At 36.3% G+C, this 25,811-nt stretch overlaps 1 protein-coding gene and 1 pseudogene across 6 annotated transcripts in view; one reads left to right on the forward strand and one right to left on the reverse strand.

Moving 5' to 3' along the window:
- The window catches only part of Tanc2 (tetratricopeptide repeat, ankyrin repeat and coiled-coil containing 2), a 312,553-nt gene that overhangs the window by 149,629 nt on the left and 137,113 nt on the right, over window positions 1–25,811 (forward strand). For 4 of the 6 annotated variants that reach the window (XM_057773318.1, XM_057773321.1, XM_057773319.1 and 1 more), the window contains 3 exons: window positions 1,006–1,116; window positions 17,329–17,477; window positions 22,384–22,570. In XM_057773318.1, coding sequence (XP_057629301.1) covers window positions 1,006–1,116; window positions 17,329–17,477; window positions 22,384–22,570 — 447 coding nt within the window. The remainder of the gene's footprint in view (window positions 1–1,005; window positions 1,117–17,328; window positions 17,478–22,383; window positions 22,571–25,811) is intronic. The other 2 variants (XM_057773320.1, XM_057773323.1) reach the window with 1 other exon arrangement.
- On the reverse strand, window positions 10,158–10,257 carry LOC130878844 (U6 spliceosomal RNA; annotated as a pseudogene).

Below are 25,811 nucleotides of genomic sequence, written 5' to 3' on the forward strand. Positions count from 1 at the left end.
AGTTCGAAAAATATCAAAGTAGTTCATCTAATTATTTCTTTTAAGATACTAATTTACTGAGCATTTGAATGTAAATCAATAATGCACTTAATCCCCCACACACCCACACATTCACAAAGTCACTAAATAATATTTATATGCCCAGATGGGCAAAGTGGTACACACCTGTAATCCAAGCTATTGGGATCCTGATTTCAGGGCTAGTGTGGGCTATATCATAAGACCCTGTCACAAGGAATTTGAATATGAATTTTCAGTAAGTACAACTTCAAGTTTATGAATATACTAATATAATAAATTATTTTTGTGGTATGGAATATATTCCTATTCTATAGGTTTCATGATTAAATATGTAATATCTCTTTAGCATCAGTGTCAAATTGGCATGAGCTAATTTGTATTTTAGTATCCTAGCATTGTTGACTTCCTATATTAATGGCTGAGCAGTTAAATAATTGATTTTCTTATTAAACTACATCAATATTTAATCATGTTTTTTAGTACTTACCATGGCTGGGTATCAGAGTAATTCTTTCTGGATAAACTTTTTATTGTAGCTGTAATTAAACCCTAAAATTTCTTTCAGTGCTCCCTTAGTTAATATTTTTGTATTTTATGACACAGAAAGCAAAGATAAGAAAATTCTTTCTTTATAAAGAGAGGAAGTAACCAAAGGTAGTGAACAATTAGCTCAAAGTTTTGGATATTAGATTTTAGCTTTTCCCATTTTCAGTGACTTTTAAACATGACCCATCTCCTGTATGAGGAATGCAGTTAATTTTTTTTTTCCTGGCACAAAACCTAGGGTAACCTGATCTGAGTCTGACAGAGTGTGTCGTTCATTTAAGTGCTTCCATCTGTTGCCTGCTGCTCCCCTTACTCATGACCCCTCTGTGTTTCTCTCTTTCCCTTTCCTTTTCCCTTTCCCTCTGTTCCTCTTTCCTTTTTCTCACCCCTCTTCTTTTCTACTTTCCTCTCTTTCCTCCTTTCTCTTTTTGTCCTTAGCCCCTCTGAGGAAGGCAAAGTTTGTTGAGAGCCCACGAATTCCAGAGTCCGAGCTTGGCTCCCCAACTCTCACTTCAGCTCAGAAACTGGACGTGGATGCATACTGCCCTGGTAAGCATGCATGCAGTGTCTGCTTTGGAAAAGGGAGATTTGCTCCAGGCCCACCGAGCAGAGCAGTGCTTTGCATGTATACTTCTCATAAAAACATGTTATTTCTTGTTTCTTAGCATCTATTCTCCTAAAAGAGCCTAGGGTTTTACTGTACATCTTGTTTTGCTATTGGTGAGAGTAAGTATTAAGAACCGTTTCAAGGATTAATTGCAGAATAATTTTGGCAAATGAAATTTCAGGATTATTTTTGTGATTTGAAATAATTGAAGACATGTTATTTTGGCCATGTACTAATGGGAATGTTAAAGATTTGTATAGACTGTTCATTTAGTACTGTACCTTTTAAGCGTGACATGAGCCTAATTGCTGCGGAATTTTGGATAGCTGCAGAAACACTTTAGGTATTAGAAACATTAAACTTGAATTAGATACCTGAGTTTGACTCATTTGGACACTCACTTTATAGATAACCTCTTCCTGTGAATGGCCTGCAAACACATGTGGGCTTCACTAAAACTGTTCTTGTTTGGGAGCCAAACTGAGACAGACTCATTATCAATGCTTAAATTCTTTCAGACTTCAGTGAGTTGCCTAGCAACACCCTTTACACTCTCCCTAAAGTGAGTCTATAGAATTGTGTCAGAAAAATTCACAGCTCTAGCTGGAAATACAGATCAGAACAGTAGTAAAGAACCTTGAGATACTTGTTTTTAGGTCTTTTGTTTATTCCTGCTCTTTAAAATTAATGTTAAACCACTGTGGAAAAAAGTAAAGAGTACATATTTCCTCCACTTGGAGTGAGAGGACAGAATGATTCTACTTCTAAAGAGATATCATAGTCTGATTTGAAATATCAGGGTTCTAGATCTCTGAGGCAAGCTAGGACAAGTTTAAGTAATACAGTAGAAGAAAACTTGGGCCACACCCAGATAAGTAAAGTATATTTGACTTTATGAATCCATTTTGAATATTGAAAAACCTTGGGGATTTTATTCTTAGAATGTTCTTTGTTAAGTCAGTAATAGTTTTGTATTAGAAATCAGTTTGTTTCCCAAAGCAACAAAAGCTCTTTGGATAGCACTGTATAGGTTCTTTGTCCCATGTTGAGGTGCACTTTGTAGCAAATGGCGTATTGTACTTTACAGTTATTTGTAAACTTCGGTGGTTAGCATAAAATAAATGCTGAATTCTCTACTGCATTTCCTAAATGCCCCCTCTTGACACTCTTTCCACTCAGTACTTTTTTTTTCTTCCCCCTCTTCTCATCTCTTTTTACCCTCCTTCCCTTCCTCATTTTGCTCCACTCCTTTGAGTGAGGGCTCTAACCAGGTTCTCACACAAGCTAGGCAAACCCTCTACCCCTCAGCTATACTGCTATCCCTCTAGAGGCTTTTCCTTTTCTAGATTCACATGTCAGAATGACTGTCAGGGGAGCCTAATCTCCTTAGCACCATATTAATTATATTACTGGTCTAATGTAGCTGTTGTTCTGGTCATGAAGCAGAGTAGCTGTGACCTGCGAATGACTGTGCTAAATCACTCTGGGCAGTCTTAGCAATGTGATTATGTATGCATATTTTCCTCAAGCATGACTTCTTAGTTGGTAGAATCAAACTTGAGTTAAGGTCTTTAGAACACCAGAAAGAATCAGCGATGCCAGAATGATTGTTTAAATGCTTTGTAGGCCTTCCTTTTACAACCCTAAACAGATTGATAGTATAGAAACTTTGTACCAATTTGTGCTTTTATAATGTTTTTAGCTCCTCTAAAAAATAAGTTTTCTTTTGAGATGAGAATGTAACCTGAGACTTGAATATAGTATTATTTCTAGGTAGTATCAAGAATTAGCAGTAAACAAAATGGATTAATGAGTATGCAGCAGACAAACCTGAGACTTACAGAAGGTACCCCAGAGTACAATGCCTTGTCATACTGACTCCACTGACTGGAAGGTTTCAGAAGCTGCCTTAGATCTGAGATCTCCCTGACCTTCTGCCCTCCTGCCCTCCTATCCTACCTTGTTTTTCCTCCCCTGAAGCAGCAGGGGCACAGACTTTCTCTGAAGTTGCATTACCTGCCGAAAGATAGACTCTCTGACAAAAGGAACACAGTTGTTAGCAGTCTTCTCCCAGGGAACCTCACCAGCAGGAAGAGTGACTGTCACAGCAAAGGAGACTGAAGATTGACACCATGCCTAGGTGTCAACTAAACTTTGTCACAGGATTTCATTTATTCTTCTGCAAGTCTGCTTATCTTTTTTTTTTTTGTTTTGTTTTGTTTTTTTTGTTTTTTTCGAGACAGGGTTTCTCTGTGGTTTTGGAGCCTGTCCTGGAACTAGCTCTTGTAGACCAGGCTGGTCTCGAACTCACAGAGATCCGCCTGCCTCTGCCTCCCAAGTGCTGGGATTAAAGGCGTGCGCCACCACCGCCCGGCGTCTGCTTATCTTTTAAAAAAATAATTTACTGTCCATAAGTTGTCCACATCATCTCTCCTCTGTGAAGAGGACCTATAAACATATTGATGTTCCTGGGCATTTTGATACTTCTTTGCTGCCTAGGATGCATTCAATACATTTGCCTGCCTTTTCTATTGGCCTATCTACTGTTAGTCTATTTCATAAATTCAGTTATCAGAACTTTAGAAAATAGAAAGAAGGGGGTATTTTTTCTACTTCCTACAAAACAAGTAGCAAATCCATGTGTTTTGTAATTGTTAATGTAAGATGTGCTAACAAAACAAGGGATATACATATATTTATAAACAGTTAAGACTGATGTTCTTGTCTACGTGTTTTACTGATTGCCTGCAAATTTAGGGAAATGTCTCAAAGAAGCAACAGTTGTAAACCAAAGGTTGGAACAGTGATTCTTAAATCCTAAGAATTTTCAAGATTACCAGATCTTGCCCAAATGCAGATTAATTAGGCTCACACCTAGAATTTCTGATTCAGTATGTCTGAGGAAGATTGAATATTAGCATTTCTTAACAAATTCCCAGATGATGGCAAAGCTGTTGGTAGATGTTTCATGCCTTAAGAACCAGTTGGTGTAAAGTCTACTGTAGAGTGCTTACAAATAGTCAATAAACAGTGCTGAAAGTCTGTGGGGTTTATTGTATTACTCTTAACTTCTTGGGAGTAATTGACATTGTTTCTATACATTTTAAGCGAGAAGAATAGATCTTTTGTGCCTAAAATAAGGACATACATTGGTTTGCCCATTTGTATCTGGCATCTCTATACTTGTTGTATTTTCTATGTTGTTCTACTTGTGAAAGGAAATTCTGGATCAAGAAAGAATAAGCCATCAATGTTTAGTCTACAGTCTAAGGAAAGCTACTTTATGATGGATGTAGCTGTTAATCCAGAATATTTGTCTTAATAAGTTGAGTGCTTCAATCTAGATATCCCTAGACCCTTGAATGTGTTATTATAATTCCTCAAATTAAAATTTTCATATGTCCAAAATGTGTGAATATGTAAGTAAATGGTATACTTGGTTCTACCTTTGCAGCCATGGAGATAATTTATAATTCCATCATAACTAAACTAACAGAGTAAAGAATGCTTGAAGAACTGTATCAGATAATTACTTAATAGTGGGCAAACTAAGGCCTAGGGTGTGTAAGTGATTTGTTTAGTGTCATAAGCAGGATTTATTGCTTAGTAGACACCATACACTCCAAAAACACATTTCCCTCTATCCCAGTTACCATATATATTCTGTAAGCATACCTTATTATTCATACATTAAAAAGGATATTTGTTTGTTTGTTTGTTTGTTTGTTTGTTTGAGACAGGGTTTCTATGTGGCTTTGGAGCCTGTCCTGGAACTAACTCTTTTTTTAATTGATTTTTATTGAGCTCTACATTTTTCTCTGCTCCCCTCCCTGCTTCTCCTCTCCCCTCTTGAACCCTTCCCCAAGGTCCCCATGCTCCCAACTTAGGAGATCTTCTCTTTTTCTACCTCCCATATAGATTAGATCTATGTAAGTCTCTCTTAGTGTCCTCATTGTTGTCTAAATTCTCTGGAATTGTGATTTGTAGGCTGGTTTTATTTGCTTTATGTTTAAAAACCACTTATGAGTATATGTGATAATTATCTTTCTGTGTCTGGGTTACCTCTCTGAAAACAATGTTTTCTAGCTCCATTTTCATGCAAAATTCAAGATGTTATTTTTTTCTTCTGTGTAGTACTCCATTGTGTAAATGTACCATATTTTCCTTATCCATTCTTCAGTCAAGGGGCATTTAGGTTGTTTCCAGGGTCTGGCTATGACAAACAAAGCTGCTATGAACATAGTTGAGCACATGTCCTTATGGTACAATTAAGCATCCTTTGGATATATACCCAAAAGTGGTATTACTGGGTCTTGAGGTAGGTTGTTTCCTAATTTTCTGAGAAATCGCCACACTGATATCCAAAGGGGCTGTGCTAGTTTGCATTTCCACCAGCAATGCAGGAGTGTTCCCTTTACCCCACAACCTCTCCAGAATAAGCTGTCATCAGTGTTTTTGATCTTGGCCATTTTTACATGTCTAAGATGAAATCTCAGAGTTGTTTTGATTTGCATTTCTCTGATGGCTAAGGATATTGAGCATTTCCTTAAGTGTCTTTCAGCCATTTTAGATTCCTCTGTTGAGAGTTCTCTGTTTAGGTCTGTACCTCATTTTTCTATTGGATTATTTGTTCTATTGATGACCAATTTCTTGAGTTCTTTGTATATTTTGGAGATCAGCCCCCTGTCCGATGTGGGGTTGGTGAAGGTCTTTTCCCATTCTGTAGGCTGTCATTTTGTCTTGTTAACCATGTCCTTTCTTTTACAGAAGCTTTTTAATTTCAGGAGGTCCCATTTATTAATTGCTGCTTTCAGTGTTTGTGCTACTGGGTTTATATTCAGGACGTGGTCTCCTATACCAATGTGTTTAAGTGTACTTCTCATTTTCTCTTCTCTAAGGTTCAGTGTTGCTGGCTTTATGTTGAAGTCTTTGATCCATTTGGACTTGAGTTTTGTGCATGGTGATAGATATGGGTCTATTTTCATTCTTCTACGGATTGATATCCAGTTATCCCAGTACCACTTGTTATATATGCTTTCTTTTTTTCATTTGACTTTTTTTTTTTTTTTTTTGCTTCTTTATCACGTTAGAAGGTGTGTGGATTAATATCCTGGTCTTCTTTTGGGTTCCATTGGTCCTTCTGTCTGTTCTTATACCAATTCCAGACTGTTTTCTGTACTGTAGCTCTGTAGTAGAGTTTGAAGTCAGGTATTGTGATGCCTCCAGAAGTTCTTTTATTATACAGGGTTGTTTTGGATATCCTGGGTTTTTTGCTTTGGAACTAATTCTTGTAGAACAGGCTGGCCTCAAACTCACAGAGATCTGAGTGCTGGGATTAAAGGTGTGTGCCACCACCACCCAGGAATTACATGTCACTTTAATGCCCCATTCTTGAACCCCATATATTAGTGAGTAAAACCTTAGGTTTTAGAGTCAGACCTGGGTTTAATATCTTTTTCTTTTTGACAGGGGAGACAGGTACAGGGAATTAAATGAAGGGCTACGTTGAGCTAAATCCTCAACTTATCTGGATTTAATTTCTGACTCTCTTTCTGCTAGCTGTGCAATGCTCTAACTTTCACACACACCAAAAAGAGAAAGAAAAGGCTTTGAGTATACTCCCATAATTCCAGCCCTCAAGAGGCTGAGGCAAGATTATTAAAAGTTTGATCATCTGGGCCATACTGTGAATTTGGGCCTAGCCTAGCTTACATACTAAAATGTGCCTTAAAAACAGTAGGTATAGACATACTCATTCTGAGACCAGAGTTGAAAGGACCAGAGAAACCACTTGTTTATTAGTCAGTCGCCAGAGCACAAGTTCATAATAATTCTGTTATCTAGGTAAAGCTATGTGCCTGAGTCCCAAGAAATCCTGTAGAAAGGCGTAAACTTAGAGTGTCTCCATGAATATACCCCCAGTTTCAACAGTTATAAGTATATTCACTCTGACTCCATTTGTTCCTCTGCCTCATCTTTAGTTGTGGCCAAGGGAACTAAATGTGGGGTGATGCCTTAATACCAGCTGAGCTGCTCTGTGAGTGGGGAGCTACCAGAGCCCCTGGCTCTCATTTTTGCTGGGTACTGATTTGTATATTTAGGAGATATTTTTGCAAGAACATGGAAAAGTTCTTGTACTTTCTCAATACTTGGTGTGAGTTACTCATTTTTTAGTATTCCAAAAATGAGAACTTCAACAAATTATTTAAGAACTAAGAAATGGAAATATAATCAAGTTTGTTTTGGTAGTTGGGTCAAGATAATTGTTTTTTTTTTTTATACCTCTGTTAGAAAGAACACAGAGATTAGTATTAGTATTACCACAAAGAGATGTCATATTTAAATCGATGAGAAATCAGTAGTTTGTAATGAATGGATTATGTAAATGGCATAGCACATGCTAAGAGAATGCTGAGAATTAAGAAAAAATGAAAGACAAAACATTTCATTATTTGTGTGCAGCCATCATGTTAGGATAAAGATTAGAGGTTTAAATAATTTTCTATTAGGTATTTGCCTCTTTGGAAAATAATCATTATTTTCTCCCTGGGTATTGCCTACTTGAAGCAGAAGGTACTTTTACAGGTGATGTATACCTGCTGAGTAGAGAATTGGTACCTTTAAAAGTAAAGGCTCATCAAATGTCTTCTGAAATATTCACTGGCTTTTTTAAAGCAGCTTATTTTTTTTGTTTGTGTTATGTTTATCACAGAATTTAATTTGCTGTGATTTAAATTGCATTTCATTTCTCCCATGGTTATGGAATGGTGCCCATGTTTCATAAGTGCATATCTAACACCTAACACAGTGCTGGACAGCCGAAATTCTCAGTAGAAAAAAGTTTTTTTAAGTCATTAAGTATTTTTCCATATTGTCTAATATCAAATAACTGCAGTGTATTCTGTTAAAGAGAAAAATAAATAATCATAGGAACAGGTATGGTGATGCATGCTTGTTATCCAGCACTTGGAAGGCTGAGTCAGGAGACTTGATGGGACTTTGAGGACAACCTGGGCTGTAAAAGACCCTGTTTCAAACAACCAAATACTTACCAATTGCATATTTTTTTAAATCTTGTATTTTAACATAGTAATGCAGTTGTTAAGAACATTGGCTCCTTGGACGGAGGTGGTGCGCATGCCTTTAATCCCAGCACTAGGGAGACAGAGACAAGTGGATCTCAGTGAGTTTGAGCCCAGCCTGGTCTACACTAGTTCCAGGACAGGACAGGCTCCAAAGCTACACAGAAAACCTGTCTTGGGAAAAGGGGGGGGCTCTTGAACCAGACAGCCTGTATTTAAAATATTAACAGTTGCTTTATTGACACTGAGCCCTTAGCAAGCAAGATCTTCATCTTTGCAGATTTTTCTACTTGTAAAATAGGATATTGTGAGTATTAAATGATTTAATATATTTTATGAACATAGGGATTGATCAGCTAGTAGTGCCTCAGTAAACATTAGGTTTAATGCTATTAACACTACCAGTAATGTGGTATTGATTAAAAATAATCATTTTTAAAACATTAAATATTTTGTATGTAGTCAGTTTTTATCATAGGATTTGACATTTGAGTTGAATTGTAAATTCAAGCAGAATTTCTATCTGAAAATGATTCTCTCTGCTCCTTTTTCTTCAGTCTACTATTCAACATCATACTCATTGAAGTATTAATTTTAGATATGACTCCTTCATCTTCCACCTTCCACTCTCCCAAGACAATTTTATTTATTTCTTCTTTGCTTTTTATTACCTCCTTTGATTTGTAAAATAGTTCTTATATACATCAGCTGCTTAACATAATCATTAGAAAAGAATGGGAAGAGGAGTTGGTAAAGTTGTTTGTGATTTGTTATTGCAATAGTATTGAATGTATTTTATACCCGATGGGAAAAACTTACCTAAACACATTATCTTTAATTTTTGAGAGAGGAAGGCTCATCTTTTATATCAAGTTTCCCAAAGGCCTGAGAGGTAAGATAGTAAGATCCAGAATACAACTGAAAATGTGTCTCTCAAAAGCTGATCCCAACTTAGGCCCTCCTACCAAATGAGTCATTTTCCAGCACCCCAGATGATAATGTTTTAATACATTTTGTATATAATTTCCTCTAAGTCTTTAAAACAGAGATTTGCTTGCCTCTGCCTCCTGAGTGCTGGAATTAAAGGCATGCTCCACCACCTCTTGGCTTGGAATATCTAGACTTTTATGGTATTAAATTTGTTACTATTTAATTACTCTACTTCATTTGAATATTTAAATAGATACTGAATTTGAAATATTTACTTCCTTTTTCATAAGTTTCACTTCTTTCTTCAAAATAATTGTTCCATTCTGAAAGTCGGTGCCTGTGTCCTTAATTCATTGTTTGTGGATTTTTTTATTAACATTCAACATAAATACAGAAAAGTGTCTGAATGTAATTCTTTGTTCTGAAATCTTATGAAGTGAACACACTCCTCTGTATTAGGTGCTACCAGACTTGAGATGCAGAACCTTATCTGTTCTGTGCTCTTGTGTTCAGACGCTTTCCTCATGCCTCCTCCATGCCCTTACCTGTCTTTTGTTTGTTTCACTGCCTTTTTAGCTTGATATAAGTGAAGTCCTTTAGTGTGTATTCTTCATATTTTGCAAGGTGTTTTTATTGCTCTTATTTCATTTTCCATTATTGATGGTTGATTTCAAATTTTGTTCATATGAACAATTCTGTGAGTGCCACGTGACTGTTACGTGTCATTTTTTGGAAATTTTTGTTAACAAGATGCTAAAAATACAGGTGTTGAAGAATGTTATAAATTTTAAATTACATTTATTTAATGGAAAAAGCAGTGAGAAGTGTAGGTGTAGCAGGTATGTGGAAGCCATTTCTCAACTTTTGTTAGATTTTTTTCATTGACTTGGGTGCAGGGATTTATTTTCTGGATACAGGCCTCTGTTGGTTATATGAATTGCAGTTTTTTTAAATTCTGATGTCATTTTAAAAAAAATATAGAACGCTTCTTGAATTTGTGTGTCATCCTTGAAATTGGATTATGCTCATCTCTGAATCATTACAAATTTAGTATATGGGCTGCCAAATTGCAGTTGTCTTTAGCCACTGTGTCGCTTGCCTTTTCCCTTTTACTAGTGTCTTATTTATAGACTTTACTCAGCCAGATTTTTGCTATGTTGTTGCTTTTTGTGTATCAAGGAATTTGGGGGGCTGGAGAGATGGCTCAAAAGTTAAGAACACTTACTACTCTTGTAGAAGACTTAGGTCAGTTCTCAGTACCCTCATCAGGTAGCTAACAACCATCTGTCACTCTATTCCAGGGAAGTCAAAGCCCTCAGGATTCCACAGGCACCTGCACTCATGTGTAGATATCAGGGGGGACCGTGAAGGTGTCCATACAGGCAGTGTTCTGCTAAGAGATGAGAATGAAAATATTGTTCAAATTGATCAGACTTTGGAGAGTGTAATGACAGCTAGTTCATTGTCAGTATATTTAAATCTTTGAAGAAAGAAATTGAAGAAGACACAAGAAAATGGAAAGATCTCCCATGCTCTTGAGTGGGTAGAATTAACATACTAAAAATGACAATCTTACTAAAAGCAATCTTCAGATTTAATGCAATGACCATCAAAATCCCAATACAGTTCTTCACAGACCTAGAAAGAACAATACTAAACTTCATATGGAAACGCAAAAAACCCAGGATAGCCAAAACAATCCTGTACAATAAAGGATCTTCTGGAGACATCACAGTCTCTGACTTCAAGCTCTACTACAGAGTTACAGTAATGAAAAACAGCCTGATATTGGCATAAAAACAGACAGGAGGACCAATGTAATCATATTGAAGACTCAGATATCAATCCACACACCTACAGACTCCTGATTTTTGACAAAGAAGCAAAAAATATAAAATGAGAAAAAGAAAACATATTCAACAAATTGTGCTGGCATAACTATGTATCAACATGTAGAAGAATGAAAATAGATCCATGTCTATTGCCATGCACAAAACTCAAGTCCAAATGGATCAAAGACTTCAACATAAAGCCAGCCACACTGAACCTTAGAGAAGAGAAAATGAGAAGTACACTTAAACACATTGGTATAGGAGACCACGTCCTGAATATAAACCCAGTAGCACAAACACTGAGAGCAGCAATTAATAAATGGGACCTCCTGAAATTAAAAAGCTTCTGTAAAAGAAAGGGCATGGTTAACAAGACAAAATGACAGCCTACAGAATGGGAAAAGACCTTCACCAACCCCACATCGGACAGGGGGCTGATCTCCAAAATATACAAAGAACTCAAGAAATTGGTCATCAATAGAACAAATAATCCAATAGAAAAATGAGGTACAGACCTAAACAGAGAACTCTCAACAGAGGAATCTAAAATGGCTGAAAGACACTTAAGGAAATGCTCAACATCCTTAGCCATCAGAGAAATGCAAATCAAAACAACTCTGAGATTTCATCTTAGACATGTAAAAATGGCCAAGATCAAAAACACTGATGACAGCTTATTCTGGAGAGGTTGTGGGGTAAAGGGAACACTCCTGCATTGCTGGTGGAAATGCAAACTAGCACAGCCCCTTTGGATATCAGTGTGGCGATTTCTCAGAAAATTAGGAAACAACCTACCTCAAGACCCAGTAATACCACTTTTGGGTATATATCCAAAGGATGCTTAATTGTACCATAAGGACATGTGCTCAACTATGTTCATAGCAGCTTTGTTTGTCATAGCCAGACCCTGGAAACAACCTAAATGCCCCTTGACTGAAGAATGGATAAGGAAAATATGGTACATTTACACAATGGAGTACTACACAGAAGAAAAAAATAACATCTTGAATTTTGCATGAAAATGGAGCTAGAAAACATTATTTTCAGAGAGGTAACCCAGACACAGAAAGATAATTATCACATATACTCATAAGTGGTTTTTAAACATAAAGCAAATAAAACCAGCCTACAAATCACAATTCCAGAGAATTTAGACAACAATGAGGACACTAAGAGAGACTTACATAGATCTAATCTATATGGGAAGTAGAAAAAGAGAAGATCTCCTGAGTAAATTGAGAGTGTGGTAATCATGGGATAGGGTAGAAGGTTGGGGGAGGAAGAGAGGGGTACAGAGAATATATAGCTCAATAAAAACAATAAAAAATAAATAAAACACAGTACAATTTGGGAAAAAGTTTCCAGGCAACAATCATTTTCAGGTCGTCAGCTCAGTCCTGGTCTGGATCCGCTCCTGCTCCCGTGGGACTTGCTTTCTCAGGCCCACTCTGGCCTAGGTAACTGGTTCAGTCCCCTATCATTTCCATTCCAGGTGCACAGTAACGCTTAAGGTGTGACTACATAGAAACTCCTTTACAAAGTACTTGTGGCCATGAGGGTAGGTTCTGTAGGTAAAAGGCCTAGTGTGGTCTCTGACCAAGATAACAATAGAGGTCAGCGGGGTATAGAATATGTGTTATTATAGATGCTGAAATTAAAATACTATAAACAGTATGCTTGCTACTAGGTTAGTTGTTTTACAGTGCAAGAGATCAGATACAGGGTCTTGGACACAATAGGCAAATGTTCTCTCACTATGTACACCCTTAGCGTTTCATATTTCAACACTCATTAGTTACACCATTTCCTTCCAGCAAGGCACTAAATCATGGTAATTGGAAGCCTGAATTTTGGAGTCAGAGTCTGAGTTCTAATCCTAGTTTTCCTTTGTGTGACTTTGAACTGATTATACTCCATATGCCTCCGTCTAATCGTATGTAAAGTGATATTAATAATACCTACTTCATAAAGTTATAAAGATTAAGTAAGGTAGGCTGAATGTGAGGGTGGGGTACATGGCTGTGATTCCAGCACTCAAGAGGCTGCAGTAGGAAAATCATGAGTTCAAGGTCAGCCTGGGCTGTATAGTAAGACCCCGTCTCAAAACAACAAAATGGAGCTTCCTACACCCATGATGAGTGAAACAACCTGCTCTGTTTTATTAAGCCACTGAGATTATAGGGGTATTTGTTTAACACGTACTAGAAGTAGATGAGGGAAGAAGATAAGTCAAGACTGGTATCATCTAATATCGTCTTCTTATAATCAAGAGATAGTATCACATTTTTCATGAAGAAAGTAGTTGATCCAGATACAGTGACATGTGCCTACTATTCCAGCATTCAGGAGGCTAAGGCAGGAGGATGTAAGGTCAAGTTCAGCTTGGGCGATGGGGCAAAATACTGCCTAAAAATGATTTTTAATGATTAAGATTTGTAAAATGTTTAGAATATCAACTTGTGCATATTACGTATTTTAAGTGTGTCACTAAACACATCATGTAGTGATCCTTTTATTTCCATATAGATTATAGCCTTATCTCTTCCATGTTTTGTAAATTTTAGTAAAACCTAGCAATAAAATTTATGTTTAGAAAATATTTGGTAATTATAGCCTTTTAGGAGAAAATGAAATGGAGTCCTTGAATATCTAGAGACCTAGAATCTATGATAAAAATTGAGAGTTAGTTTAATGTATAGCAGAGAAAAAGGGATTGTTTGTGAGCTGAAGGAGAAAAATTTATCATTTTATTTAATCAATAAACAACAAGCTTCAGTCATTTGAAAGAATACTAGCACATAAATGCATGTTTACAGTATAAAAATAATTCTACCTATTATTTCTGTTCTGTTGAAAAGAAATTTACGGTGCCCATTGAAAGGAAAATAGATTCTCTGACGTAAATTCAATAATAGTTTTATCTAGATTTTTTCCACAGACAGAACTTTAGTTTAGTACTAGTATACAAAAATATACATGCATCTCTTGTCTAATCCAGTTTGTGACCATAGGAGGGAAGTCAAGATAAATAAGAAACTGAATGTTAAAAACCAAAACTTTTCTTAGCATGTGAAGTATTTAAATGTTTAATACTGACTATCATAAATTATAATAATAGGATTTGTGTATGGTTTCTTACAAAGTGAGAGTTGCTTGCATCTGAACCAAAAAAATACTTATGGCCATGTAAATATATCATTATAAAAATTTCCATATCACATTTATAATGAATCATTTTAAGCTCCCTGTCTCAGTTTTGATTGATTAAAAAAAAATCTTCTTAGGAATAAGTAGTATAAGGTGGGGGTGGGGGGATGGTGGCCATGGATGGCACTATTTTCTCTTTAGCATCTCTCAATGGAAAAGATAATTCTTATAGTGGCCATTAAAATGCCACTCAATCTAGAATGGAAATCCAAAAGGCTAATTGTATGGAAAAATGTGACATTCTTTAAGCAAGAGGGCTAAAATGAATAGCAGAGATCAGGAATTTTAAGAATCTAAATTTCAGGGCAAAAATGAGCCATGGTTTCCGTTTGAAGTAATAAAAATATTCTAAAATCAGATTGTGGTGTAACTTTATGAATAAACTGAGAGCCACTGCATTATATAATCACTGAAGTAAAATTTACAGTATATGAATTCTGTCTCATTTGGGGTAGAAGATGAAGTGGTGGTGACTGAAGCTCCTTAGCTTAGAGTAGGAGCACAACCAGCATAAGAACGTTTGTGTGCAGGGTCACCTTAGGTAACAGTTAAATGTGTTACCTGGAGGGAAAACAGACTAAGGACAGAGGCCACTTTGTCAATATTATAGGAAGAAAATTATATCTTATGAACTAACCCTAAGGAGGTATTGAGTTAGAATTAGAATTGTCACTGAGAACTCTGTGTGTGTAGGTTTACAAACAAAAATGGAAATGTATATGTATAAACAATGTGTATATACTTAAGGAAATAATATGTGTGTAGGTATATATTTGCACATATATGTACATATAAATACTACTTTACAAATATATGTGTATATGAATACAATGTAATTGTTCATTGAGCAGGTCCTGGAGGAAGTGATACCCCAATAACAATTGACATACCTAGTATATAGCTGTTATACCTTTTTTTTTTTCTCTAAGAAGAACAAAGGCTTCTGAAGAGCTTTTCTGATTCTGTAACTGAGACAGGAAAAATACCAGATGAACCTACAAAATCATGCACCTTAGAGCTATGTCCAAAACATGGCAAGAATGTGTTAAAAGGCCGTAAGAACCAAATTTAAGAAGCTTGCTTACCCTAGCTAAGTATAAAATGATTTAAACTAAATACTGATAGTAACCAATTATAACCCAGTATGTAAGATAGGAATCAGTGAAATGGATGGGTGGATGGATGGATGGATGGATGGATGGATGGATGGATGGATGGATGGATGGATGGATGGATGGATAGAGAAGAATCACTATTTGAAAACATTGATAGTAATCCAACCAGGGAATGTTAATCCTCCTAATAGAAAAATTTATTAAAGAAATGTCAGACAAGTATCTATTTATACATCACTATTCATACTATTCACTGTAGCTAAAAGCTGAAAACAACTATCCAGATGTCCAACAACAGATGAACGAATGAATACTGTTAAAAAGGAATGCCATTCTAAAACATGTTACAGCACAAAGAACCTTGAACCCATTATACAAAGTGATATAAGCCAGAATCCAAAGAGTAAAATACTGTATGATTCTATTTACACAGGGTGCTTAGAATAGGCAAATTCATCAAGGAAGAAAGTAGACTAACAGTCACTAGGGGCTGGTAAGAGGAGGAGGACAGGGAGAAAAATCACTGTTTAATGCAGCTGTATTTCTTGGGGGCAATGAAAAGTTCTAAAAGTGGATACTGACTGTGGTTACACAACACTGTATATGTACTTAAGGTAGAAGAATTTCTACCTAAAGGAAATTCTATATATGTGGAATTATTGTATATATATATATGTGTGTGTATGTGTGTATATGTAACAAAATATATTAGTAAATGAAGCATTTTATATAATTCCATCAAAATGCTTATTAATTACAAGGGGGAAATATAATTTTAAAATAGAAAATTCTGGTACACACTGGCATGACCAAGTGATCCAAGTTAACATGGCAAAACTTTTTTGGCATTTCCGCAAAGAAATGCATAACCTGGATAGACTCAGAAGATAAATTGAAGAACATTGCACTAAATACCTAGACTGTAAAGTAAGCCTTATAAGAGTCAAGGTCATGGCAGTTAACAGTAAAGTACTGTTTCTTAGTTTGAAAATGACCTGATAACTAAGTGAGTTGTGTAATGCTGCAATTCTACCTTCTAATCTAGAGCATGTCACCAAGGATTCAAACTTGGGTTCAGCCTGGGGCTGAGGTCATAGTAATAAGGAAAGGTCAGGATACTGATTTCTGGCCTGTGAGTTATACAAAAGAATGTGTTTATAGAAAATGGTCAGCTATGGAGGATAAGGAGAATTCTACGTTTTATATGGCTGGGAGGGGGGCAGAAATTCTTTGTACTATTTTGAAACTTTATCAAACGTTTAAATTACTTCAACCTATAAAAGGAGTACTTATACAAACTCTTTAAAAAGAGAAATCATCTAAAGAACTTGAATGATGGAGCTGTTGTAACTAAAACATAGATCCAAGAATGAGACTGTTTGAAAGCTACTGGTCAAATAACAGGAACCATTAACATGTTACAATGTTACATGTAACGTTTACATATTACCATGCTACAAAAACATTTCTTCAAGTATTTTTTATACATAGATTGAGAATAGTATCAATAGATTGTGATAATTACAATCTTTAAACGTAGGGAAATCAAAGGCTCGGGAGATGGTTCAGTTATTAAAGTGTTTGCAATGCAAGCCGGCAGACTCGAGTCCAATCTCCCACCCACATAAAAACCTGTCATGGTGGCACATGATTGTAATCCCAGTACTGGGGTAGTAGAGACAGGCAGATCTCTAGGACTAACTGGCCAGCCCTTCCCAGTCAATCTTCCCTAGTACCAGTGAAAGACCACCATCTCAGAAACAAGGTAAATGCTGCTCAGGAACAACACTGAGACTTACCTCTGACCTCTACACACACAAGCATACATGCACTCATGCAGAAGTTTAAAAATTCAGCTGATAGACTTGAGCATTATAATTTTTGAACTTAGAATGTGAAAACTAAAGAAAAAACAAACAATATAAAAACAGTAATAAAACTAAACCATTTTGTTTTTAAGATTTATGTTTGCTGTCTTCTTGCTGCAGGTGATGTTGAACAGGAACTTGGTCCACCTCCTTCTGTAGATGAGGCAGCAAACACACTCATGACTCGTCTGGGTTTCCTCCTTGGAGAGAAAGTCCCGGAAGTACAGCCAGGTGATCAGTACAGCATGGAAGTACAGGATGAAAATCAGGTAAGCTATGCCCTATCAACTTGACTAACCAATGGGAATTAGCATTTTATAGCAGGAAAGAAAGATGATGTGGGTGTGTGCTCATCCTGAAAGGAATGATATCAATTGTTAGAATTCATTTTGTGGCTTATAATTTAATTTCCCATAAACACAGTATTCCTTGTTTGTGTTTTATATGTGCAAAAGCCAAAACACAAACTAATGAATGACTAAATAATAAGTTACTCAAATGAAAGAACTGAGGGATTAACACTGCACTGAGAAATTAAGAGTATACACTATTCTCAACTATATATGCTTTATTGGCAGGTTGATGATATGCTGAGCCTAGAGCAGATCTTAATCGGTTTCTAAAATTACCAGTTACTTCTACTACAGTAGAATTAATTCTAAAATAGCTTAGAAAATGACAGCTAAAAGTTAAACATCCCCAAATATTTAGCAATTAAATAATATGCATCTCAGCAGCCTTTGAATCCAGAAAATTAGAAAAGATTTTAAACTGTTGCAATGAAAACTAAGTACAACATATAGGATGTAGCTCAAGGTTTACTGAAAAATAATAAAGACTAGTTTTGAATACATTTATTAGAAAAGTTGAAAATCTGAGAAATTAGTGGTCTGAGAATCTATCTCAGAAAGCTTTAAAGTATTATTTTAGAGTTAACTTTCTTTTGGGTTATGTTCTAGTTTGTTTTTGTCAACTTGACACAAGTTAGAGTTATCTGGGAAAGTGGATCTCAGTTAGAAGTGGGGCTGTCAGATTGCCTGTAGGCATTTTCTTGATGAATGCTTGATGTGAGGGCCTAGCTCACCGTGTGTAGTAACGCCCATGGGCAAGTGGTCTGAGACTGTGTAAGAAAGCAACCGGAGGAAACTAGTGGGAACAAACCAGCGAGCAGCAATCCTCCATGGCCTCTGCTTGAGTCCTTCCTCCAAGTTTCTGCTTTGAGTTCTTCCTCTGACTTCCTTCATGATTGGACTATAACTGTAGGCTGAAATAGACTTCTTTACCAAGTTGCCTTTAACCTTTATCTCAGTAATAGAAACCTAACTATTTCAGTGACTTATATATTCAGGCCTGGGGAGATGTCTTGACCTACCCCTATCCTGGGAACCAATCCTAGGGCCTTATGCTTGCTAGGCAAGAGCTTTACCACTGAGGTAACTCCCAGATACTTTTAATTTCTTGATATTTATGTCAGGTTAGCATATGACTGTTCTAATAATGATCACTATCGTGATACCCTCCTCCTTCTCATAGCCAAACAGTTTATTTATTTATTTATTTATTTGTTACAAAGCTACATTTCTTCAAAGATGATAAAATTACTCATCTTGCTTTTGAGAGTCTTCATGTCATTGTGATTTCAAATCATGTTACAAGTATGTAGACTTTGCCTTACTTTTAAGTAAGACCGTATCTCCAAGTAAAACTCTAAAGCATAGGCTGGGAAATAGCTGGTGGTAAGTGCTTGGCCAGCAAATGAAAGGCCCTGGTTTAATTTTTAGCCTCCCACCAAGAAGAAAAGAAAAGAAAGGTGACAAGATAACAGGATTATTGTAACAGCAATAATGCTTTGTAAGCTGAAAGTGCCATATAAATAGAAAGAATACAGTAATACATAGCATAATTAGCATGTACAATATGTAAGACTATGTTTAGAGAATACTATTTCATTACCTTCGTATTTTTAATAATTTCATTTTTGTATTTATTATTATTACTATTACATTTATATATTGGTGTATGTATGGGAAAAATGTACCTTGGCATATATGTGGAGCTCAGAGGGCAACTTATGAGAGTCAGTTCTTTCCTTTACTGTGTGGGTCCCAAGAATCAAACTCAGGTCATCAGGCTTGCTCAGCTATCTCCCTGGCCCCCATTTTCTTGTTTCTTTCTTTTCTTCTTATTAAGTGTATTGGTATTACTTTTATGTAAGAAGTGAAAGTATATAAAAATATTTTAAAAACTGTTAAGTATTAAACGTAAAAACTAATGATACTTGTAGCTTCTTGGAAAAGAATATTTTTAAATGTTCTGGAGCCACAGAGAAAGTGGCTCTATTGACCATTGGAATTTGTAGTCTAGGGAGACTATTAAGAACTAGGAGATCATGATCTTTGATAACTTTCTGCTGAGCTAAATGCTTTGACAAAGATGGACTACTGCATTCCAGAAGACACTATAGTGAAGATGTCCCAGATTAGTACTATGGTGGCAGAATCTAACAGGTAGGTTAGAATAGATCGTTTTCTGTAAAAGAACAATTACTGGAAGTGATAATTAACTCTAGTAATTTTATTTTCTTCTTTCAGCAGTCCCTAAGGTGTTAGGATGAACGTTAGGAGTTTCATCTTCAGTTTGCCTGCATTTTTAAGTATTATGATTACACAAGTGTATGTGTGTACATGATGTGCGTAGTATAAAAGCACATGTATAGAGGAGCACATGTACAGCCGTGCATATGTAGAAAAGTCAGAGCACAACCTAATGGAGACAGTTCTCTCTGCATTATGTGGGTTCTAGGGATCAGACTCAGGGCATCAAGCTTACCCAGCCAGCAAGGGATCTTATCCACTGGGCCATCTCACCCGCCATCCACCTATATGTGGAACCTTAGAAAAGGTCCAGATAGTGAATTTGGTTTTGCTCCATTTGGAGAATGGTTAGAAAACTGCTAAAAGCTTGTAGAATTGGAGTAACTTGAATAGATATCCATTTGGCCTGCAGCGTTTACTAGCCTCCATATATAAATGTAGGGGTTGTCTTTTAATTCTTAAGCCTTGAAGAGTTTCTGAGTTTCCAAACAGTTTACGGCTTTTACTTTTATATTTAAGACTTTTAAAGCATGTGTTCAATAATACTTGCTTTATTTTTTAGAAAATAACATAAAAATTGTGAATTTGGGGTTAACCTTTACATGGACTATATTATGTATGTCATACACTGCCTGTATGAGACCAGAATGAGAATCTTGTCTACATATAGAAATGAGTTGTTAACAATGAATTCATCCCAAAATAAAACTTCTTGATGTATGATAAGTATAGATATACCTGTTGTAAAACATCAAGTACAGTTCATTTCATCAGCCCACAAGCTATGTAAACTGAGTACAGGAAGGGTAAAATTGTGTGTTGACCTCCCTATAATGGTTGGGACCAAGCTAGTCCCTTTACCACATATTACAATGGTTAAAATGAAATACGTCACCAAGATGGTTTCCTGGCTGAGAGGTGGAAGGAGTGGAACTGACTTTCTTCTTCTAGTCCCTAGCAAGGGCAGGCGAGTGAAATCACCTTCCTTCCCTTATGAGTGTATACTAAGGCCAAGACCCTCTTGCCCTAAGAGTCCAGGGATGATCCCCTCTGCCACAGTGCCAAAGCCCTCGTGTTGTGTTTGTGAGCCATCTTACATGTGAGGGAAATGAACAACTGACCACTAAAAAAACTGTGTGTTGAATTTTTAAATTGAGGTGCTATAGAGCTCTATGTCTGTTGGTTTTGTTGGAGCTTTTTTTTTTCAATGTGTCTTATAAGTGATTTTTGCTGCACTCCTATGTAGAAGGCATTACTCTAGTGACCAGTAATATTTTGTAAAAGACAGAGGTTACAAAGAAATTGGAACTCCTCTTTTCTCTGGAGAAATACTATATAGGAAAAGAAATTTACCTCCTAGATTTTGAGGACTTATTTCGTTGTAAATAAAAATCAGTTCCTAATGTTACTAATATGACTGAAAGTGTTTATTTGGTTGTAATATAATAAGACTTAGCTTAAGTCAAATGTATATTTTATAACCAGGTATTGTGCAGAATCTAAAATTCAACACAGATTGAACATAAATAATTAAACATGGGGATTGTATCCACATTCTCTTGTTATTAAATGTAGACTAAGTTTCATCAAAGAGACTATTGATGGAGACTATGTAAAAGAGTTGGAAGGCTTCTTTTAAATTTAATGTTTAAACATATTAAAATTTATCATTAGTGCTTCTTCACGTAATTTCGTCTTTGATCACGTATGACTTTTATAAGGATAAAATTAGTGCTTGACCAAAAAAAGTACTTTTATTCACTACTTTGTAATTTATTTGGGAAGAAAGAGCTGAATAAAAAAATTGAATCTCATTAGTTAGACAAATCAGAATATATTATCACCAACCTTTTGGTAATTTTTAATCCCTTCATATTAGAAACTTACCAAGGAAAACTGGGCATAATGGTGCACTCATGTAGTAGGTGAACTTGGAACAGGGAGGCAAGAGGATCAGTAGTTCAAGATTGTCCTCCTCCAGAAACTTAGAAAGGTCATCATCTCAGGTGTAAGAATTATTCAAGATACAAATTTATCTTTGTATGTAATCACTTTTTACCAGAATTAATTTTTATGTTAACATCGTTTACCTTGTATTATTAGAGAGGCTTATAGAATAAGGTATTTTCCTCTGCATTCGTGACCTGTGTATCAAAAAGACCCTTCTTTTCATTAAGAACTTTATTTTTCCTCAGCTACAGAGTTATTCTTTTTCTAGTCAAAGGAGGTTTTTTTAACAAGACAAAGTTCCAAACCTTCCAAAAGTTTCATTGACTGGAAATAGCATTTTGTGTTTAAGAAGACATTTCTGTTAGTGATTACTAACAGAAATATCCCTGGTAATTTCTAAAGTAGAAAACTAGCCACAAGTCTCTGTTCATGTTAAGTGGTCAGGTTTTACCTTAATTGTAGAACATGGGATTTCTCATCCTGGAAACCTAAGACTAAGCCAGTATAGCAGTTGGAAAGGCTACATTGATAATATTTATTGTTTTTTGTTTAGTCAATTACTATTTGGCCTTGAGATGCATTTTTATAGCTAAGCAGTTAATCTTACTTTGTACTGACTCTAATTTTTCAGACCTCAGCAATCACCCAGCGGATAAGTCCCTGCTCCACCCTGACTAGCAGCACTGCCTCTCCCCCTGCCAGCAGCCCCTGCTCTACGCTCCCACCAGTCAGTACAAATGCAGCTGCCAAGGACTGTAGCTATGGCGCTGTCACCAGTCCAACCTCCACCCTGGAAAGCAGGGACAGTGGCATCATTGGTGAGTTCCTTTTTTATAATAATCATTTTGTATCTTCTTATTCTTTTTAAATGCAAACATAAGATTTTCAGAGATATATATTGAGATATGTATGTAAACTTGTCCTTTTTAAAAATGTTGAAGCAGTAAAGGTCAACAAAATGAGAGACATTTGTTTCTACTTAATCACTTTTTTCAGGCCTTATTTGATAAGTTATAGATCATTCTATACACTGGTTTCTGTAAATTTTCATATTTTTTCTCTGCTGCCACCATAATTGTCCAGAAAAATTAGTTCTTCACTAGTGTAGTAGAATTTTGTGAAAACAGATAAAGGAGATTAAGATTGAACGGCTAAAGATCTGCAGCTTGAGTTGTCCTGGGGTCTGTTGGTTTCGTGTGTCATGAGGTTTAGAGGTCCCTTCTGACCTGGTTTTTATTAGTAGTAGAACATCCCATTTTCTGCCCTTAACAAAGTAGAATAAGTTTATTCTGTTGCTTATGATTCTGGGACCTTAGCCCATGTGTTCATATGACCAAAAAAGGAACCCCATATGCTGTGGGTCACTATAGAGACACGGAGCTCAGAGCGTAGGTCCAGTGATCTCTCAGAGTCTGCACCAAGGAGATTTACTGCTGAATGCAGCCCAGAAGCGTGAGCCTACATACAGAGTATTTAAGTGATCTTCCTGTCCTGCTCCAGAGCAGAATCAATGCTCTGTCCATCTCCCCCCTTTCCAGTACACCTCATGGCTTGGACATTTTCCACATTCAGGTGCACAGACCCTCTGGTTGCTTAAACTGGGTTTTTGTCTAGAGTCAGCTCCCAGTATGTAAAGAATGAAATCTTCTAGAGTGAACATAGCTTTCATACTGGTAAGGTACCCTTGACAGGCCTGGCCCTCAACCCCTTATCACAAGCAGTGGGAAGCAAGAGGAACTCTAGTAGACTACAGCTATAACCCAGCACATACCCAGAAAATTCCAATAGTAGAGCATCCAGGAAGAAGCCCTTTTAATTTTTTGCCTCTTTTCCTTTGTTTTTCTTATTATCATATTTAAGTACTATTTTTCTTTATATTTTGCAATCTTTTGTATTCTTCTTCTTACCTTTATACCTTTTGTATTTTGTAAATTCATTTTTTATTTCTTACTTTATTTCTCCTTTTCATTAAGCTTCTTTTTTTTCCTTTCTTGCCCCCTTTATTTTATTAATTTTTAAATCATAATTTATGTTACATTATTTTTTGCCACTCTTCTGTGATCATTTATGATGTGGTAGTTGTCTTTAATTGATTTTTTTAAGATTCGTTTTCTTTCTCTGATTTCTTTGGATGGTGCTGCCATTGTAGCAGCATGTTTTGCCCTCTGAGTGGTTTGGGGGCCTCAAACAAAAGATGCTCACAAAGAAGACCCCATATAAGATCTGAGGAATATCCATGCAAATCAGTACACAGGTATCAAAAGAAATCTGAAAAGACAATGCAACCTCACTCCTAAAATTCATAACCCTTCAGAAATTGAATCTAAAGATATTTAAATGCTTGAAATGCCAAAAAATCCAGAAGTCTCATTTTAAAAATAATCAATAACCTCAAAGAAGATTAAAAGAAACAAATGAAGTAAAGTCCATTGAAGACTAGGTCAACAAACTCAGTCACTAAGTGAGAAAAAAATTAGTAAAAAGATTCTGAAGGGGGAGAAAAAAAAACAACAAATGAGAATGTTGGAAATAAAAGTCTCAATAAGTCAAATAGGACTGAAACGATGACTCAGTCAGTCAGTCAGTACAGTGCTTACAAGGGTGACCTGAGTTTGATCACGAGAACTCAACATTTTAAAAACAAAAACAAAGAGTCTTGATGGTACACGCATGTAATAGCATCTCTGGGAAAGCAGAGACAGGGATCCTTGGGCTTTCCTTAGCTGCCAGTCAGTATACAGTAAGGATTCTCCATACCCTGTACTAGTCACAGTAATCAAATGATGCTGTCAGCCAAAGTGACCATCAACAGATGGATAGATAGAGTATATACATACACCGGGGTTTATACAGCTGTAAAGAAGGATGAAATGCTATCATTTGCAAGAAAATGGAAACTTGGAGATTGGCACATTAAGTGAAATACACTAAACTTAGACTAATATTTTTCTCATATATAAAATGTAGATTTTTGTTTTAATAATACAAGAAATTGCTGGGCATGGTGGTGCATGTCTCTAATTTCAGCACTTGGGAGACAGGCGGATCTCTGTAAGTTCAAGGCCAGCCTGGCCTACATGGTGAGTTCCAGGGTAGCCAGAGCTACACAGAGAAACCCTCTCTCAAAAACAAAAACAAGGCCAGGTGGTGGTGGTGCACACCTTTATTCCTAGTACTTGGGAAACAGAGGCAGGTGGATCTCTATGAGTTCGAGGACAGCCTAATCTACAGAACTAGTTTCAGGACAGCCAGGCCTACACAGAAAAACCCTGTCTCAAAAACAAAACAAACAAAACACATGAATAGAATGAAGACTATCTAAGAAGCAGAACGAACTCATTGGTAGAGAGATGTAGGCCAAGAGAAGGTAATGGGATGGATGGTGGAAATGTAATGAACTGTGTTTTAATGTATTTCCTTTAATAATTGGGCTATTAGGTATATTTTAACAAGTAGTCTGAGATACATTCTTTTCAGATAAGAACAATAGCAATATAAAGCTGTGTATATACTCTGAGAAGAGAAATGTCCACTTAAGAAAGTTGGGCTTTGCTCCTAAATGTAAGTGGACTTTCTGTATATTTCGTTTTTGCCTGACAACCGGACAATAAAAGTGTCATAGTCTAAAGCCAACATTGTATAGAATAAGACGAAAGCATAAGATATAGACAGTTAGATTGGGACTCACCTTGGAGTACCATGGTACAGGAAGATCTGGACAATAGCCCCAACTAGACCCCAGACTTAAAACAATAAATATTAATCTGCACAGGGCTGCCTCTCTGCAGGTCACACTCTGACCTTAGAAGAATAAACTAAAAGTCACTGTTCACACTGAGAAGGTCATTGCCAGATTGCTACAGTGAGTTTTCTATTGAGCGATGTGGTTTCATGATTGATTCCTTCACTGATAGTATAGACTGCAGGTTGCATCATCCTACCAGCACCATCACGACCTGATTCTGATTCAAGGGAGAAACTTCAGAAGCTTAGAAAACAGTCTTTGACAAAGGAAGAATGCACAAAGATGAAACCAGAGCTGGAAGCTACGTATTTTTC

This window comes from Chionomys nivalis, chromosome 7 (assembly GCF_950005125.1).
Source record: "Chionomys nivalis chromosome 7, mChiNiv1.1, whole genome shotgun sequence".
Lineage (NCBI taxonomy): Eukaryota > Metazoa > Chordata > Mammalia > Rodentia > Cricetidae > Chionomys > Chionomys nivalis.